This window comes from Olea europaea, unplaced genomic scaffold (assembly GCF_002742605.1).
Source record: "Olea europaea var. sylvestris unplaced genomic scaffold, O_europaea_v1 scaffold644, whole genome shotgun sequence".
Taxonomy (NCBI): Eukaryota; Viridiplantae; Streptophyta; class Magnoliopsida; order Lamiales; family Oleaceae; genus Olea; species Olea europaea.
The window spans coordinates 71,136-91,678 of NW_019264809.1; the positions used below are offsets into that span (position 1 = coordinate 71,136).

The 20,543-nt window shown below is 34.3% G+C and overlaps 2 protein-coding genes across 2 annotated transcripts in view; both read left to right on the forward strand.

Annotated features, from left to right (window-relative positions):
- The first annotated feature begins 218 nt into the window (after positions 1–218).
- LOC111390052 (uncharacterized mitochondrial protein AtMg00810-like) lies at positions 219–617 on the forward strand. The gene has a single exon (XM_023015035.1). The coding sequence runs from the start codon at positions 219–221 to the stop codon at positions 615–617; it is 399 nt and encodes a 132-aa protein (XP_022870803.1).
- A 1,795-nt stretch (positions 618–2,412) lies between these two features.
- LOC111390050 (proteinase inhibitor PSI-1.2-like) overlaps positions 2,413–20,543 on the forward strand; it is a 76,446-nt gene continuing 58,315 nt past the window's right edge. Inside the window, exon 1 of the mRNA XM_023015034.1 lies at positions 2,413–2,473. Coding sequence (XP_022870802.1) covers positions 2,428–2,473 — 46 coding nt within the window. The 5' untranslated portion in view covers positions 2,413–2,427. The remainder of the gene's footprint in view (positions 2,474–20,543) is intronic.

Here is a 20,543-nt window from a genome sequence, read left to right on the forward strand (position 1 = left end):
TGAAACATGTTCCAAGGGTATGGAATAGTAGACTTAACAAGTACTTTCTAGAAAATAATTTCACAAAATGGCCTCACGAGTATGAACTTTATACAAAGGTAAATGAGAAAGGAGATATTTTGATTGTTTGTTTGTATGTAGATGATCTTATATTCACAGGAAATAATCGAAGTATGATCACTGAGTTTAAGAAGGCCATGACTTAAGAATTCAAGATGATGGATATCGGGCTCATGGCCTGCTATCTTGGGATTGAGGTAAAGCAAATGGAGTATTGCATCTTTATCTCACAAGTAGGATATGCGGAAGAAATTCTAAAGAAATTCAATATGGAGGATTGCAAGCTTGTATGCATCCCCGTTGAATGCGGAACCAAGTTGTTGAAGAATGATGAAGGTGAAAAAGTAAACCCAACACTTTTTACGAGTCTTGTTGGAAGTCTAAGATACTTGACGCGCACAAGATCAGATATCCTTTTTGGAGTTAGACTCATCAGTCGCTATATGGAGACATCTATCATGACCCATATGAAAGCTGCAAAGAGAATTCTTCGCTACATCAAAATGACAGCGATTGGGGCGGAGTCAGTGATGATAGAAAGAAGCAATCGATCATAGCATTATCTACATGTGAAACTGATTATGTTGCATCTACATCAAGTGTCTGCCATGCGATTTGGTTTAGAAACTTGTTGAAGACGCTTGGAGTATTACAAGAAAAACCAACCGAAATCCATGTTGTTAACAAATCGGCATTGACATTGGCAAAGAATCTAGTATTCCACGATAGAAGCAAGCACATTGATACAAGATATCACTTCATAAGATAAAGTATTGTAAAGAAAGAAGTGCAACTGAAATATGTAACCTCCCAGGAGTAGATCACCAACATTCTCACTAAGCCACTCAAGCATGAGGTGTTTCGCAAGTTAAGAGCTCTACTTGGAGTAGTAAAATCAAATTTAAGGAGATGTTAAATAGTAAACTTGATCTTTGGACTAAATAATATGGGCTTAAAAACTTTGCCGATAGGCCCCAAAGTAATTAAAAAGCCCAACATGTCTAGCATTTCTAGAAACATTATCTATAAAAATTTATATAAATATCTACTAGAAAAATCTATGTAAATATTTAAGTAAAATATGTGGTGATAAATGTGGTAATGTGTCAAAAAGAATATGTGGTCTTATAAAGTATATCTAGAGTATTCTTGAAAAATATCTTATCCAATGTGTGGTCTAAAAGTTTTATGTAAATATATGGTTTAAAATTCTCTAGAAAAATGTGTGGACTTGAAACTTCATGTAAACATTAAATTAAGGGGTAGTGTTCACCATTTTGTAACAAGCCAAAAAAAGTGTGTAAATCTTGAAGTTGATAAATACAAATTTCCTTTTGTTCATTTCCTTTTTCCTATTAATGTTGTCCTCCTTAAGTGCCTTATCCAATCCAAGTTTGTAAACCCCTATTTCCTCCAACAGTGAAACTCTAAGATTCCTTACTATTCGCAAAAATTACTGAATTAGCGTTTTCAATCTATTGCAATCTTTTGGAGGCCAGTCTAAGTGGATTGTAAATGCTTTTAAGGATTTCATTTTCTGTGTAAAATTTGCATCGGAAAATTTTGAATTATATTTATTTATTTTAATCTTTGGGAGGAAAGGCTTTAAATTTTGAATTAGCGTTTGTGCAAGGCTGAACATCCCATTATTGTTTTGGTTAGAAACCCTGAAACCGTAAAAGGATTTTATTATTATTATTATTTTTTAAAAACCACTATTATTGTTTTCAATCTTTCTGTCCAAACTCCCGACATATTCCACTTGAATAAAAAAGTTTACGTATTTCTTAACCTTGGCCTGAGAGTTAACATGCAATTAAAAGATTGGTCGTTAATCCATGTATTTAATAAGGCGTGAGGCATGGTAAGATGGCAAGTGCGCAGCCTCACGTGTCTGCTAAATTTTTTATAGAATTCCTTCTGTAGCATTTCTTTTGTTCCTTGTTTCTTGTCATATCTCTTCAATTTCGATGTTCGTGGCCCTAAATAAGCGTAAATTACACTTAGCATCAAACTCTCAATGTATTCTACTTATTCCCAAGTTTTTGTTAAATATTCCTTAATAACCGAATGCGGGTCAACTCATAATTAAAAGGGTGACTTTAATTCATGTCTTTTACTTAATTAATTCACTTTATCAAAAAAATAAAAATAAATCCTTTTCCTACATTTGGTTAGGTATATCACGTGAACTTTAATAATCTTTAATGTTGTGAATTAATATGTATTTGTAAGTTTGAATTGGTTTTTGCTTACGGACCATGCGTGGACTTTCTCTTTACATATGAAAAAGTCATCACCTAATAATACTACTTTTACCCTATAAATAACTAAAAAATAATCTGTACTAAGCATAATTCAGGAAGCATGGCTAATAGCAAAGTTAGCATCCTTACTCTCCTCCTAATCTGCGGTATGGTTACTGATCTGTGCACTTTTTTGTAACTTATATTGGCTGAATTTTGACACTTCTATGATGGCCAAGTATTTTATCATTGTGAAACAATATTGCAAAAATACTGTAATATAGGTCTTATGATATTAGTTAAGCAGTCATCTGCTGCCCATTGGTAAATATTGTGTGTTTTGATAAAGAGAAGCATTGAAGAAGTTGCTTGTGCATATAAAGTATTAAGATTTTAGATAAATTTTTACATGCATGCAGTTGAATTTATTGATCATTTTCTTTCTGGGCATTTTTTCCTTAATTATTAAGTTTTTCCACTGTTAAATTAATCTTTTCTTCATATGTTTGTGGATTCTAAAGTGATGTTGCAATACTATAAGTTACGCCATTAAGTTGTAGCGTGACATATACATGATTTTATCTTAACTACGTATTGAATTTTCTCGACAAGATTGAGCTAAACAATAGGTTTGATTTCAATATTATGTTTTTCTTTCTATGATAGCATTGTTTTTCTTGGGAAGCAAAGTGCAATATGCTGAAGCCCAAAGGAAAATTTTTACCCACAAGTTTGCCTCAAAGTTGGCTACATGACTTGCCCAAAATCTGGTCCTAAGAAGCTTCATCCGGCTGCACAAACTGTTGCAAAGTAAAGAAGGGCTGCAAACTTTACAGATCTAATGGAAGCCTAATTTGTACTGGAAAGCAATTGGATATGAGATAAATCTTAAATAAATTGTCATATGCTTATGCTATAAACAGGCAAAATAATAAATGAATCTCTTATAATAAATCCAAGATTCAGGTTTAATTGTATTGATGGACGTTGTTTCTATGAAATTATCCTTTACATAATTACTTCTCTAAGTTTTTTGGGCGAGACTTAGTTGTTGTATAATCTTTTGTTCATCTACTAGCTACCCTGGACCTCCTGCATAATCAAAAAATTGTTGTAAAAACAGAAAATGCACACAGCATGATGAGGGACAATACAAAAATTCAATCGAAATAATAGATATATGTACCCATGGATCTCTTGAGGATAAAATTTACCTCTGGCACATATGAATAGATCATGACTAGGTGGGGCTTGCTGTTACACCAACTTTATTCATAGTCAAAGTCAAAATTATTCATTCAAAGTCATCAATTCATTTGATCAAAGTCAAAATCAAATAAGGACTTGATTTGAAAAAGAAATTCTTATGGGAACTATTATAAGCTAGTCGTATTTGTTGGGACTAATTGGTAATTATAGAAACAATTAGGTAAGTTTTAAATGAAACATACGGGTTAAATTGCAAACTATGGCAAAGTGGAGGGCCTCACTAATGAATATATAATTATTTTCCCATTTAACTTGAGGAGTAGAGAAGACAGAGGGAAAAAAGAAGAATCGAGGAACGGGAAGAAAAAAAAAAGGAAAGAGAAGAAAAGAAGAAAAAAGGAAGGAAAGAAAAAGAGAAGAAGAAGAAAGAATGTACTTTTCATCATAGGCAAAGATACGCAAGAGAAACACAACAACAAGAGATGGCTAATGCATAAAACAATCCGATTATTCAAGTGAATGAAGGTGCAGTGGTCTATGAAGGAAATATGCCAATTGGGGACTTCATGACTCCACAAATTATTAAGAGCCAATCTAACATCGTTTATCCTCTTTTTGGATAGCCAAATTTTAAGTTGAAGACCAATGCTATCTAGCTATTTCAGAATGGACATCAATTTTATGGCAGAGCCAATGAAAATCCACATATACACGTATCTCAATTTTTGGAGATGTTTCAACACTTTTAATATCAAGGGGTTTCAAATGATATGATCAGATTGAGATTATTTCCACATATTCTACGGGATAGAGCACTTGAACGGTTAGATTCATAGCCTATTGCATATCAATATTCGGAATGACTTAGCTTAAAAATTATGCATCAAATTCTTTCCACCAGCAAAGATATCAAAATTGAAGCATGACATATCCATATTTTGGTAGGGAGAAATCGAATCCTTCGATGAAGATTGGAACAGATTCAAGAATATGCTTCAAAAATGTCCTTATCATGGCATTAGTAAAGGGCTTCAGGTCTAATATTTTTATGCAGGTCTACTTTCATCTTACAAAAGTATGGTTGACTAATCATCCAATGGCTTCTTAACCACGAAGACAATTGATGAAGCATTGGAGTTGTTTGACAGAGTGGCTACTACTACAGCCACGTGGGTTTTTGAGTGGGTTGTTCATAAGAAGGCAGGAAGAGTAAATGAGGTGAACACCAATAACTGGGTTATTTGTAAAAATTGATTCTTTGGCTCATAAGGTTAAGAGCATATCACAGTCAATCAATGTAGTACAATTCAAGCGGCTAAGTTGTGAAGAATGTGGGACATATCATATTATAGTAGATTGTCCAATTCTTGCACAAAATATTGAACATGTTGAATATGTACAAGGAGGTCAGCACCAACAAAATAACCCACATTCTGATACATATAACTCAGGTTGGAGAAAGTACTCGAATTTTTCTTGGGGTAATCAAAATCCTACTGCATTGCACGATTACCAGTATTAGCAGCCTGAAAAGAGAGTTCTACTAGAAGAAATGTTTGGAAAATTTATAGAAAGGACAGAGCACTATACAAAGTTAAACAATCAATTTATGAGAAGAACTGAGATAACCCTTAAAAATCAAAGTGCTGCAATCAAGAACCTGAAAACTCAAATGGGATGGATGACACTTGCCATATCAAGTAAAGTAGCAGGTACCCTACCGAGCAATACTAATACTAACTCCAAGGAGCAAGTAATGGCTATAAGTATTTTAGAGGATGTAATAATTGAGTATCCCTCTGTGAAAGCAATTACAACAAAAAAATGGTGTGTAGTTGCCAATTATGAACAAAGTGAATACAAGAGATGAGGAGCAAGTGGATGGTCTAAACAATCAATCGAGAAAATTTTGAAAGAGAATAGAGGCAATCCACAATTTAAAGCACCGATCCGGTCAGAGAATATAGCTTCCATCTTGTTTCCACAAAGGTTAAAGAAACACAAGCTAGATAAATAGTTTGAGGAGTTTTTTAATGTACTAAAAAAACTCCACATCAATATCCTGTTCATAGATGCGATAAGGCAAATTTCAAGCTACGCAAAATTTTTGAAGGATGTGATATCAAAGAAAAAAAAGCTTACGAAATTTGAAACTGTGGAACTGATAGAGGAGAGCAGTGCAATATTACAAAATAAACTGCCTCCCAAACTCAAGGATCTTGGGGTTTTACTTTACCCATTTCAATTGGAGAAGCTGGTTCTTTCAATACTTTATGTGATACAGGCACAAGTATTAATTTAATGCCTTTATATGTATTCAAGAAATTGGGATAATGGAAAGCAAAAGATACAACAATGTTATTGTAGCTTGCTGATAAAAGTATTAAATATCCAAGAGGTAACATTGAGGATATACTCATCAAGGCTGACAAATTTATATTTCCAGCAAACTTTATTGTTCTATACATAGAAGAAGATAGAGATATTCTAATAATCTTGGGACGTCCATTCTTAACAACTGGTCGAACTTTGATTGATATGGAGAAATGTGAACTTATATTAAGAGTTTATAGGGAACAATAATTTTTAAAATACACAATACATCCAAACAACTATCAAATCTCGACTAACTTAAGTGTATTGATGAAGATGAACTATCCATTGAACAAAATTGTCAGAATAGAAAACCAAAATTTGGAGGACTTATTGGTAGAGACAATAACAGAGAATTCATAGTTTAGAGAGATAAAAGGGGATGCAAAGCTAGAAATTGCAAGGAGTACAAGACAAAACATTTCAATTTAAAACACCTCAAGGAAATCACCCCAAAAGTCGAGCTCTAAGTTATAAATCGAGCGTTTAATGGGAAGCAACCTATTTTTCTATCACTTTTCACTTATTTCGATTAATTGTTGCATTACATGTAGTTTTAGGGATTGCATTAATTTAATAACTCAAGCATTTAAATGATTTGCTCTGAACACATTTTAGGTAATACTTTAAGACTAGCATCATTAATTTAGGCATGTTTACATATTAAGTTTATTTTTACTTAAACTCATCGTTAACATCCTAGCATTATATTAAGCTTACCTTGATGTGATATGCATTTTCAAGGTTTGCACTTAGACTTCAATATCCAACCTATTTTGAATGACTTATCTTTTCCTAGCTATAGGATTTTTGTAGGGATGACACTCTATCCAAACATTATATGACTAGAAATTTTTTTGGTGTAAATTCATTACAAATATTTAAACCTTATTTGCTATCACTAATATTTATTTTGAATGCTTGAAATAGAAAATTAAAGCCTAGCAATAAAGAAAAGTGGCAGTTGTCATGACTTCTACTAGCTGAGCCAACTTGATCATTCTACCTATCAGCATCTACTCCGATGAGTTTCTGATCCTAACATCTATTATTCTTGCTCCTGCATTGGAAGTATTGTAATATAATGCTGTCTAGTTAGAGTTGAATGACTTGACGCCAAAGATTATATTTATTTGTTTGAATTAAGTACATGTTTAGTTAGATACTAGACAACACCATAATTGTACTTTTACTTGAAAATTTATCTATGTTAGATTTGATTATTTGAGCACATAGCCATATTGAATTATTAGTTATGTTGGGACATGACTGAATTAAGTGAATTTAATTGTTGATGGTGTTGATCTAGGTTTGAATAAAATTTTCCAAATCCTTTATAGAAACTAAATGGTTGTAAATCAGTTTTGGGGCAGGAAGGTTAGTGATTGTTTTCATAGATGTGTGATGGTTTGGAATTCTTGGATCCCAACATTAGTTGAAGGAGTTTGAGATAAAGAGTCTAAAATGGGTATTGATCATCCTTAAAAAAAAATTCAAATCTCATACATATGTAACCTCTTTCGTATCCTTTATGACTCAAGTGATTAAGCCTGCTAAGGTCTTTAAAACTTGGTGCCCTATAATCGTCTGGTTTGGGAGTCATAGGTCTAATGCTCGCTACATGGGATCATTTAGAAAGTTTAATAGAAAGAAGTTTTACACATAAGATATTAAAAAAAAAGAATGAAAAGTCAGATTCTCATATTAAAAGAAAAGGTGACAAATCTTCTACCCCTCATCGTAAACTTTTTTAATCGAGTTATTAAGTCTGGAAGGGGATTTAAAATTTTGGTTTCCATTGTCGTCTTATTTGGGAGTCATCGACCTAAAGCTCGCTACATGCATTATTTGGAAAGCTTAAAGGAGAGAAGACTTGTACAGGAGATGTAAAAAAAAAAAAAAATGATCTAAATAATCAAAAGTGAGATGTGCTGGGTGAAGACTTTGAGATTAACCTCTTGGGATTAGTAGTGTGACTTTGAGAAACACTTACCATCTTCTTCCTAGATTTACATATATGCAAACCTCTTGAGTGAAAAATGCGTTATAATAATTTTTAGAAACCCATACGTGCTAGAAGTACCTAGGGCTTTGGGAGAAAAACATATGGATTGATCATGCACGAGAGGCATGAGGAAAAACTAACCACAAGAGGATTGTGATTGCGCATAAATCAACATTACTTGATTAGTTGTGTTCCAGTATGGGTGTGAGTTCAATGTTGGCTAGTCATACACACACTAAGTCGAGCATCAGATAAGTAAAAATCTATTTTAATATTATTTGGATCTTTCTAAAGAATTGCTTAAATTTGAATCTAAGGCTTATGATAAGCGATTCAGCGTTGAGTCTTTTATTTGTGATTTGTTTGGGTAAGTTATATGTATCATATCTAAGTTTTATTTTATTTTCTTCGAGGATGAACAAATGTTTTATTTTGGGTTGTTTGATAAGTATATTATTGTGCACTTATTTAGGACATATTACTAAACTTTTATGTCATCAAATTGTTGAATTTTATTTAACTTGGGTTAATTTTCTTTTATTTTACTAATGGACTCATTTGAATCAATTGAAAAGAAAATAAGCATTGCTTGGTTGTTAAATAGAATTTTGTGGACTAAATCTCATTTGAATAAAAGTTGGAGAATCAAAATCGAGGAGAAAATGAAGGAAGGGTTAAGTTGCATCACATGGAAGAATTGAGTCCTTAGAAGATAAATTGCAACTAATTGGGCCTCAAAATAATGAAAAGTGAAATCTAATTGGGCCTAAAGTGGAATTTTAATTGTAATTAAATTGAATAATTAATGGAACGTTGAATAGAAATTGCAACTAATTGCACCTCAAATTAATGAATAGTGAGAATTTAATTGGGCATAAAGTGGATTTTTAATTTTAATTAGTGGAAATTACACCCACCCTACTTTTGGAGATGTGATTTCTCAAATCAGGTGGGGTGTGTTTTCTTTCATAAATCAGAAATATATTTAATTTAATTAATATATATATGTTCCAACCATATCCTGTGATTATAGAGTTTTATTTTGAGAAAACTCTTTAGCTTCCATATACTTTGTAACCGCACCCCACGTCCATAATATTACTCCCACGACATGACCGTATGAATCCCTCACCATCTATGCCAACGACCCGGCCCTCCGGTGAACTCCCGAATGCAGCCAACACGCACATTATCCTCCCGCCTTGTAACCTCATTGTACATGTGTTATTATTACTTAGTTGGTGTGTGGGACGTGAGATTAATGGCCCGTTCGAAGACCGGAAATCTGGTGAAGAAAGCCACAGATTCTTCAGATGGTAGGGCTAAAAGGAAGGTTGAGGAATCACATAATGTATTCCTATCCAGCTTCCATATACTTTGTAACCGCACCCCACGTCCATAATATTACTCCCACGACATGACCGTATGAATCCCTCACCATCTATGCCAACGACCCCGCCCTCCGGTGAACTCCCGAATGCAGCCAACACGCACATTATCCTCCCGCCTTGTAACCTCATTGTACATGTGTTATTATTACTTAGTTGGTGTGTGGAACGTGAGATTAATGGCCCGTTCGAAGATCGGAAATCTGGTGAAGAAAGCCACAGATTCTTCAGATGGTAGGGCTAAAAGGAAGGTTGAGGAATCACATAATGTATTCCTATCGAAAAGGCACAAATCTTCCCAGTCGGGCTTGATGGCTTTTGCAAAAAAGGTATTTTTGGCTGTATCATGTTGATTTAATTTGATTTACATTCATGAACCCCTAAAGTTTATGGGTATGGAGCATTTGCTTTTGTGTTTTAAACATGTAAAGCATGCTAAGTTCGATTTGTGAATTTGTTGTACGGGGTGATTCCATTTATGTCGTACAAGTTTCTCGTGAACACGTTGGCTGTCGTACTACTGCAGGTCATGGGTCTTATGCATACTCAACTATTAAAGTTGTTTTTTGATCGACCGAATGATGAAGAATTGCATATGCAATGTCCCTAATCCATGTGTGCCCAATTTTTTTTTTTTCATTCATCTGTGACCAATATACAATTTGGATATCAATGCGTAACTTTGTATCCGTGTGACCTGTAAATTGGTTACTACTGTACTCACTTATGTGACCAACTAGTTTACTTCTTCATGCTGCTATCATGCATATTCGGAGATATGTCTCATAAAATGGACCTTGTTGCCTTGTGTATTATGATTTTAGTACTTTACACGTGTGACATTTGTCACTGATTTTTCTCGTCAGCATGTAGGTTTGGAGCCTTATTATACCAAAGAATCGTTGGTTCCCTGGAAAAATCATTGTTATTCCTACCAAGCGGGTGCTGACCAAGTTCCAATAAAATCTTAACGAGGCACAACAGAACATACTTCGTAACACATGTTTCGGTCACTTTTTGGATTGTCACGAAATCGTTGTTCAATCTCAGTTGATTCATTATTTCCTGTTGAGGCATGTTCGACAATCAACGAGAATGAATTGTGGTTTGACATCGTAGGGAGATTTGTTAGATTCTTTGTGACTAAATTTTGTTTGGTTTCTGGACTCTGATATTCTGGCAACGACGATACAAGTAGGTTCGAGAAGTCACCGTCAATCTTGAAAGAAAAGTATTTCAGTACCTTGAAGGCCGTCACACACGAAGAAGTCAAGGACGTGTTTCTTGCTGCAAGGGACATTCCAGATGAGGACGTTTCTAGACTTGCGGAATTCTCTCCCATCTCATGAAGCATATTGGAGTCTAAAAAAAAGACTTAGGTGCTTATTCGGATGAATCCATGGAGTTGGAGGTGCTGCTAGACTTCTCACTTCTGCAGCAAAAAAATGGGTACATTTGTGACCACAATTTTTCATCTCAAAGAAGTAGATAATGGTAATCTCGTACCTAATTACCTCTTTCTTCTTTTTCACTCATGACTACGGCATTTATGTGATCAAGTATGTTGAGTATATGTTGATTTGATGCTGGTAGAGCACATCTAGATATAGCTTTGTTGCTATACAAACATTGTGAAATCAGGAAGGAAGGGAACAAAGTGCATCAGACTAGGGGTAAAAGCATAGTTATTGAGTGATAGTTGTTTATCCTTTCTACTAATTATTTTTGGATATGTATTCAGATCTAGTCATTAATTTTTGTTGGATGGTAGATATATTTCCGTGGATAGTAGTTTGTAATGAATACAGTTTGCTTGCTTCTTGGTTGTGTTTATGTAATTTGCAGTGATGAGATTGAAAATTTTGAATCTATATTGATTGAGCATTGTAGTTCTGGTATGTGCGTAATGTTTAAATTAGATGTCACTGGTATTCTTAAATAGTCACAGGAGTGTCGACACTGTTACAACACATTTGAAATATGAGTCTTACACCGTTAAAGGTTTTTGTTCATGGTTGCCGTACAAGTCACATATGGAAATAGTAGTTTCGCACGCTGCTATACATGTTTGCTTTTCAGGTCACATATTTCAATATAAACTTGTATACACAATAGGTAACCGTTGTGTTGTTGAAAGTTACAATATTATATCTACGAGATAAATATAGGTCACATTTATTTACCAATGGTCTCAAAACCTTTCATTTCACATGTCACAATATTCTTATCGATAGTCACATGGTAAATTCTTACAACATTGTAGGTCTCATATGTCCGTTTATTTGGTCACAACGTGTTTTCATTGGGTCATATATTGAGAGTGTTATAACATATGTAACAGAGATTTCTCATATGTCACATTAAATTATCATTTCCATTTACGAGATACCACTTAATTCCTTTACCTCATAGGTCACAAATTCATTGTATGAAGTCACAGATTCACTTGTGCCCGACATTATAGGTCACGGATGTCTGTCTTCTTTGTCACATCATTTCTGTCATAGATATATAGCCTCACAAGACGTCACAGTATGTGACATTACACTATCATGTGAAACATGAACGAGAATTCACTAATTTCGTTCACTGCACAGGTCACGGTTTCTATTGTCCGAAGTCACAGGTTAATGTGCGGGAGATCATTACAGGTCACAGATTTTTTCTATTATTTTCTCACAGTATTTTCGTCACTCGGCCAGGTCTGTTGTGTGTCTCTACACATGTCACAGATTATTGACATATGTCCTATTACCATTTCACGTACATTAACGAGAAGTCACTGATTGGTCTGTGACTGTCACATAACAATTTCAGCGCTTGCAAGAATGGTCATAGATGTTTGTAAATTTGACAATAGCTTGTCACATACAATTGTTCACTTGTCACATGATATTGGTGCATGTCAAAATAAAACATAAACTTCTTCATCGGCCATATAGTATTGACAACACCAATACACGAATAATCATTTATTATGAATGTCATATAACAAAGATCGATGATTCAAAATATTAAAAAATCAGTCCATATTGATCAATTCGCAACACCAGTTGTCTTTCTTTTCCTTTGTTTCCTTTCTCTTGGCTTTGACTTAATGGAACTAAGTTGTTGTAGGTGCGGCGGTTGTGACCACGTTCACCACAACGTTCACATTTGATAATTATGGTTTGTTCACATGATGATCTAAATCTCTTTTCTGTAGGCCTTCCACAATTGCGCTTTTGATTGGGTGCCAAAATAACCATTTCTCGAAAATCTTCTGGCATGGTCCATTCAGTTGGATTCTCAACAGGAAAGATTACTTCTTGGTAAGTTTTCTTGTATGATTCTGCTGTGTAATAGTATAAATAGTACTCATTTGGATCCATCTTCATACTAGCAATCACAGCCAATGAGTGTGGACACGGAAGTTGATCAATTCAAAGCATTCGACATGTGCATGTATGCTGTTCTATATCGAAAACGAAAGATGAACTGTCACCACTAACGCAAAATATTGCCTAGGTGATAGGACTGACCTACAATTAATTAAGAAAGTTATATCTGTAAAATGTTATATTTAACAAAAAATCACAGACAATGTAAACCATGCGATACACTACGCAATTTAATAGTTATACAAACGGAGATTAGTTATTGCAAAAGACATTACCTTTAAGTTCCTAATATCTGTGTTCATTTCTCGTAACTGCCTCTGTACTTGCTTGACAACTTTGTGAACGTACCATATGCAGTATCTCTATGTTTACAGAACCAAGACTGTATTGTTTGTCGCAATGACTCCAGCAATGCTATAATTGGGTAGTTCTTGGCAGACTTTATGATTGCATTAAACGACTCTACTATATTTGAGGTTATTGTGGAATACCTATTTGTGGGCATGTGATATTGTGACCATTTCTTAGGTCCAACGTCATCCTACAAAATAAAGACATGACGATGCATATAATATTTTTTCACAGTAGGGAAAATGTTTGGATACCAATATAGATTGCAGATAATATGTATTTCATATGCCAAGTAATCTGTTATGTTCTCATTAATTGCAGCAAGCTGTTGCATGTGATATTCGTATTCCGACAATGTGTAAGCTCGAACGGCTGCATTGAACAACTGCGCTATGTTGTGACTTGATTTTTCGTAACGTGTTTTAAGATTCTGTAGGAGATGATATGAACAAATCCCATGATATGTTCCTGGATAGACTTTTTCAATGGCATTTTTAATATTGTTGTGATGATCTGAAACAAAACATAGCCTTTCTCTACTTCCGTAAGCTCGCTTCAATTCTTGTAGAAACCCTATCCAAGAACTATCATTCTCATTATCCCCATTTCGAAAGCAAGAATAAATATGTTGTTGTTTGCATCTTGGGTACAAGCTGTGAATAGGGTCCTACCATAATGTCCATTCAGATATGTCCCGTCTACCACAACAACAGGCCTACAATGTTCCCATCCACGGATTACTGTGACTATCAAACTCTATTCTTGTGACCATCCCTTGATTTGTTTGATGCAGCATAGTAAAGAATCTCTGTATCTTGCCAAATGATTTCGTTGGATCATCCCTAATCATTCTTAAAGTCTCCTCGCGAGATCTCCAAGCCTTCACATAGTTCAAAGACGCTCCATAAGTATGCAACATATCATTTTGTATATCATTTAGAGTGTATATAGTGCGCGATGATATGTATTTGTATTTAATACAGAAGGACACAATCGATTTTGTTACTTACCTGTGATACCCCAGAACAATATTCGATGCACATGTGTGTCCGTCTACAATATGTCTTATTTTAAATATCTCTATTTTTCCTAGCTTCGATGATCTACAGATCCAGTTATACTCGTCACGTGAACACTTTATAAGGTAGTATTTCTTGTCGGATCGAACAACATATTCAAACATATTATGGATTGCTTAAAAGGACAAGCTCAGATTCAAATCCTCCTTGTTACGGAGAACCCGTCCTTTCTGGACATCCCTACCATCTGCGATCGATACAACTGTGACCTCATGTTCGAAACTGTCACATGCTAGATGTTATATTGCTCCACATATATCTAATGACATTTCAAGCAACGAAAACTCATGTTCATTATACTATACACCACTTGGTACCGTGAATTGATGTTTCCCCATTTCTGCTTCTGTGGCCTCAATGCTAATGGGATATTTGGAAGCGCCACGATCCAAATCTTTCAACGCCATATATGACAACATGTTACCGTCACTTTTGATTATGATCTTAGGTAGGTCACTCTGCAACACATATTTCATTGTCACTGCCACATTGGTGGGATCCAATCCAAATTTCGTCATGACAGTATCTACGAGCTTTGCATACTCGCAATTACGATCAACCAAAACCAATGAAACTTGCGATCCATTCAATAAACAGATGTGGATGTACACCATTTATGTGAAGTCAAATTCACCAATTTTAGTTAAAATTCTTAATTCACGTCAAAATAAATGCTAAATCACTCAATTGCAAACGAGATGGAAAAAATAAGCTTTGATTTGCATGTATGCCATGTTTAATGCCTGTTATCGTGTCTATTGTACGTCATAGATTTTTTGGATACCTTTTCACAATAATTGTTGCATACATTACAACAATATGTTTGTCCTTAGTTGCAGATGTATGCTGTCACACCACATATCATAGAGTTTTCACTTACATCACATTAAACTATCTACGTTATGTATTTCTCATGCGATATCATGATAGGTCATTATTTTTTATCAGATAAATGCATGGGAGGTCACAACTCCATATCGAGACACGTGACAAACATAGATCGAAATAATTTATATGCATTTTCAGATCAGTTCACGAACTAAATCGTACCACCTTCGAAGTCACAGCCTTTTACGTGAATGCGATTTTTAGGACAGCATGGCGTATACAGGCTTCTCGATTACATATAATGTTTACGGTATAACAGAAGGGTGGACAGTGTTTCATTACATTAAATTTGTACCTTCATACTGGAAATCCTGATATTTTAACACATGACCACCATACTGCATAGGCAGAAATCGTTAATGTAAAGGTAGAAATCGTTAATGTAAAGATGACAAATGGGATTTCATTGATTTAGCTTTACATACCGATCAACGTTTTTATTCAGACTGATAGAATCAATTTGAAGCTGTGACAGTTTTCGAATATGTTGTCGATCTAGGCAATAATTCGACGGTTTCAATGGTTTTCTAACCCATTTCAGAATCGCTCCAGCAGTTTACTTGAGTTCGGATTGCTCCTGCTACTGAAGGTAACCTGTGGAGTTCCAACTGCTACCGTCGTGGTTTGAGAGATAGAAAATAATTTAGACATTGTGTCAATTATCGTAGAGATGGAATAGAAATATACATTTATGCTTTATGTGATCTTTAAGTGTTCACAAATTCATTAATACATTTTTATATGTTTACATCCATCATAGAAATAAAGGTGGGTCACATATAAATATGGGTTTAATTCTACTTGAGAGAGATTGTTAAACAAATTAGAAATATTGGTCTTCATAATTGAGCCGTGTTGTCAAATTTATAAATTTAGATTTATATATTTTTCATCATTATATTTTTCTAAAATTTGCATTTAATTTAAGTATTGGATTTAGTTTAATCAATTTAGGTCTTGCATTTATAAGTATATTATTATTTAATTTAGTTAGAAAAAAATTACAACTTTCAATTGTTTCGATTAAAGCTAAGTTAATTTGAACTTGAAATAAATTGATTTCTGTGGGAACTATACTTGGACTCAAAAAAATTCATTTTACTATTTGTTAATGAACCGTACACTTGCGAAATTTTAAATCAAAATAATATTTTCGTGCATCGATGAATAATGTGGTTATCCTATTTCCATTTGTTAATTTCATACTGTCTCTTGCTCTCTTTTGGTTTCTGTTATTCAAGTTAGGAGTAAAACAAAGTAATGTCTGTTTGGTAGATTTTGGAGTTGCATTAGACAAAACCATCGCGTTGTAACAATTGGAAGGTAAAAAAGTAATGGGGGGGTATCATGACTATTTCTTGGGTAATGATGTTGCTTGAAGCTCTTAATGATTATGGATGTTGGTGTAGATGTTTTTATTTTTGCAACCTCTTTACTATGTATGTTATTGGAAAGCTGCATTTGAAATTTTCTTTACACCTATTTGTAGGAAAACCCAAAGTATGAAAAGTTCAAAGACAATGATAACAACAAAATTTACCACAATTACAGCAAACTATTTAGTAATAGTTATGGTTCCACGAATTATGCTTTAACTTCGACTAAATTATCGTAGCACGATTTTAATTTTCGCTTGGACAGCGATACGAATGGTCCAAATGACAAGTTGCTCATCAACGTTGAGATAGTAGATTCAAGTGCGGGGCCTACAAAGGGCAGAGAAAACTTGTTTGGCGAGAAGCGTGAAGAAAAGAAAGCGAATGGAAAGGGAAAGAAGAAGAAGTTTGATGCAAAAGCAGAGAAGTTCTAGAGTTTGTAGATAACTCAGCATCTACATTAAGGAAATTCGCCTTGGTCATTCGGTCTAGAGACAAGGGTGGAATGATGATTCTCGAGTGCTTCAATGACTTGCTTTTGAATGGCCTCGTCGAAGCTGGTGGTCAGCTACTTTTGTTTGTTCTATGGTTCTTTTGGGACTCTGACAATCAAATTGATTACAGTGCCGCTCAAACAACGGAACTTAGAATGGTCAAAAGAATGCCCCACGTGCCTATACTTGAGCAAAAATAGGTAACTTCTCATGTATCACATACTTTCAAAAATAGCAATTATCTTCAAATTCATCTAGACCTTGTCAAGTAGTTTGAGCTCTAGGCTTAACTCTACATAAATCATAGCCTCACAAAGTCTATAGAGATTAAAGATGGACTTATCAATCTTTATGGGTAACCTAATAGGTTTGGATAAAGCAAGCAAAAAGCTTTTAACACATAAGTGCAAAGGCAGTAACGAAAAAAAAATCTACAATGGAGTATATATACAACCTTAATTATAATGTTTTAGATGGAATGCGTATCTTAAAATTTGTCAAAGTTGAATATACACCTAGGTCAGAAAACATAGCAGTTTGATGTTCCTTGCGTGAAGTGAGCAGCAAGACTAGTGCTCAAATGCCAAACTTGTGGGCAACAAGCGATAGACATCTTGTTCTAAGCACTCGAATAGGAGATGAGCACTTAACAAGAAAAAATGTGGCGACTTCTTCTCCTTAGTCCATCTTTAAACCTCTTCAAAGCCACTTCAACCAAACAACCAATATTCAATGGAATATGGGTCACAATTCGACAAATCTCTACATTGATACAGATTTCTATACAAGGAATTACTGTTCACTCATTAACAAACATTTCCCTACCTCTTCCACACTAGCCCCTAAAGACCAATTCAACAAAAAAATATCAATCAAGTCCAAGAAATACTCACACTTGGCCACATTGAATGCCTTTGTCAATATGTCAGCTAAATTCTCCTTGGTATCAACTTTGCTCACTACAATATTACCACGAGTAATCACATCACACAAAAATGACACCTCACATAAATTTACTTTGTCCTCTCATGAAATATCAGATCATTTGTTAGAAACTTAACACTATAACCATCACAAAATAAATAAATAAATATAATTGTAGATATCTACTAGTCTTTACTAATTTTACCCAACAATCTCCTCATCTGCATAACCTCCTGACGAGCCTGTGTAATAGCCATATACTCTGCCTGTGTAGTAGATAAGGCTACCACATTTTGTAAAGTAGCCTTCCAAGTAACAGCAGAACCACCATTGGTAAACACGTACCCTGTATGAGATCTCCTACAAAATATGAATTAACATACCTAATAACTCCATATGTATTTTTTTCCAAAATGAAAACAAGCATTAATAAAGCTACACTGGTATCTGAAAATCTACTGCATTGATTTCTAATCTTCATGTACAGGATTTTCCATGTAAGATATTAACTTTACTAAATGCCTGTGCTAAATCTGGGTGTATACAAAGCATAACATACATAAGCGATCCAACTGCACTTGAATAAAAAATATGTGTCATGCAATCGATATCCTCACTGATTATGGGCACAAAACAAATGACAGTTTAGAGTGGGTAGCAAAAGGGATACTGACATTCTCTGCATTCAACATATAAAACCTTTAGAGTGTTCTCTTAAGGTACAATTTCTGGCTCAAGTATAATCTAGCATCGTTTCTTCTCTCGAGATCTCCATTCAAAGTATATTCTCCAATGCACCCAAGTCTTTCATATCTATTTTTTTTTATTGAGTTAAACTTTTACTTCATTACCTCTACTTTATTCTGGATAGCTATCAACATATCATCAACATAAAGTAGTAGATATATAAAAAATCCATCATCACACTTCCTAAAGTATACATCACTATCATAACTACTTCTTTTAATGTTATAAATATTCATGAATGAGTTAAACCTTTTATATCATTGCCTCAGTGACTGATTCAGATCATAAAAGGACTTCTTTAATGAACATACATAGTCTTCATTTCTTGTGACAAAAAATCCCACTGGCTATTCTATATAGATGTCTTCCTCAAGTTCTCTATGTAAGAGTATTATTTTCACATCCTATTTTTCAAGCTTCAAATCATTATTGGTCAAAATACCAAGTTAATCTTTAATTGAGCTATACTTTACTATTGGGAAAAATATATCTATGAAGTCTACACCTAGAATCTCTAAAACCCTTAGCCAATAATCTTGCCTTGTACCTGGTGTTTAAGAATTCTGATGCACATTCCACACTCCTTTCAAATGCCAGTTTACAACAAACAACTTTCTTTTCCTTTGATAATTTCACTAAGTCCCATTTGCCATTTTTATGAAGAGATTCCAACTCTTCTTGCATAGTAAAAATTCCCCTGCCATAATCATTGCAACTCACTACTTCAGTGTATGTAATAGGCTCTTCACTAGAATCAATATTTTTAGCCACAATCAATGCTACCAGTTAGCTTTCCCATACTTTTGTTGAGGTCTAATCACCTTCTAGGTCTATCTTTAACAAAAGAATACTGCAATGGTGGTTGCAAAAAAGTACTCTCCTTCACTTTTGAATTAGACTAAGATGAAAACTCTCATTTAGAAACTAAACTAACTTCAACTCTGCCTACGTAATTTCTTTTTACTAATTTGTATTACCAGAATCTCTAAGAGATAAACTGAACCATTGCATTTTAACTTAACATAACGTCTCTACTAATCACAACCTTATATGTTTCTGAACACTAGAGATTATATCCTTTAACACTAGATTTATAACTAAGAAAAACATACTGTCTAGATTTGCCCCCAACTTTTCATTATTCACATGAGCATAAGTAAGGCAACTAAATATTTTTGAATCTGAGTTACTAAGGGGAGACATAGACCATACATCGTCTGTGTCATTTTCCCAATAATAATTGAGGGTGAGGGGTTGGTAATAAATCAAGTTGTAGAAGCAGCTTTCAACCAAGATTGTCAGGTCCTTAGATCTTTATCCGAGATATTTAGGTCAAAAATTGTAGCTATAGAGGAGAGTAAGGACTAGATGCTATTAAGGTTGAAGAGTTGGTTACATCTCTACAGACCTATGTACTAACATTAGCTAAACTTACAAAAGATAAGTTTTGGCCTTGAACATTCTTAGGGATAACATTAATGAGGATTCTGATTCAGACTCACCCAATAATGATATAGCTTGTTTTGCTAAAAAATTTTGGAAAATGTTTACAAAGAAGATAAAGCCTCAAGAGAGACAGAGAGGTGATCCCAGTGAGTCTAGAAAGAGATCTCAATATGTGAGATGTCATAAGTGTCAAGGTTTTGACCATTATATGAGTGAGAGCCCTAACATTAAGAGAATTAAGGATAAAGCTATGAATGTTACACTCACTCATGATGAGTCTAAATCTGATATTCAAAGTAAGAGGTTCACTTAGGATGAGAATGGAAAATAAATGGCCTTCACTGTTAAGAGTAGGAGTAAATCTTATAATGAGAGTGAGAAGGTTGAGGATGCAGATAGTGGTAAGCAATCCTAGGAAGATTATAAAGATTAGGAAGACATAAATGAGTTTATGATATATTATATAAAAAGAGCCTAAGGATATTGACTACCAATAAAGCCTTATGTATGAAGGTCAAAGATCTCGAGCTAGAGAATGAAAAACTAATAGCTGACCTTTAGGAATCTACCTTATCTC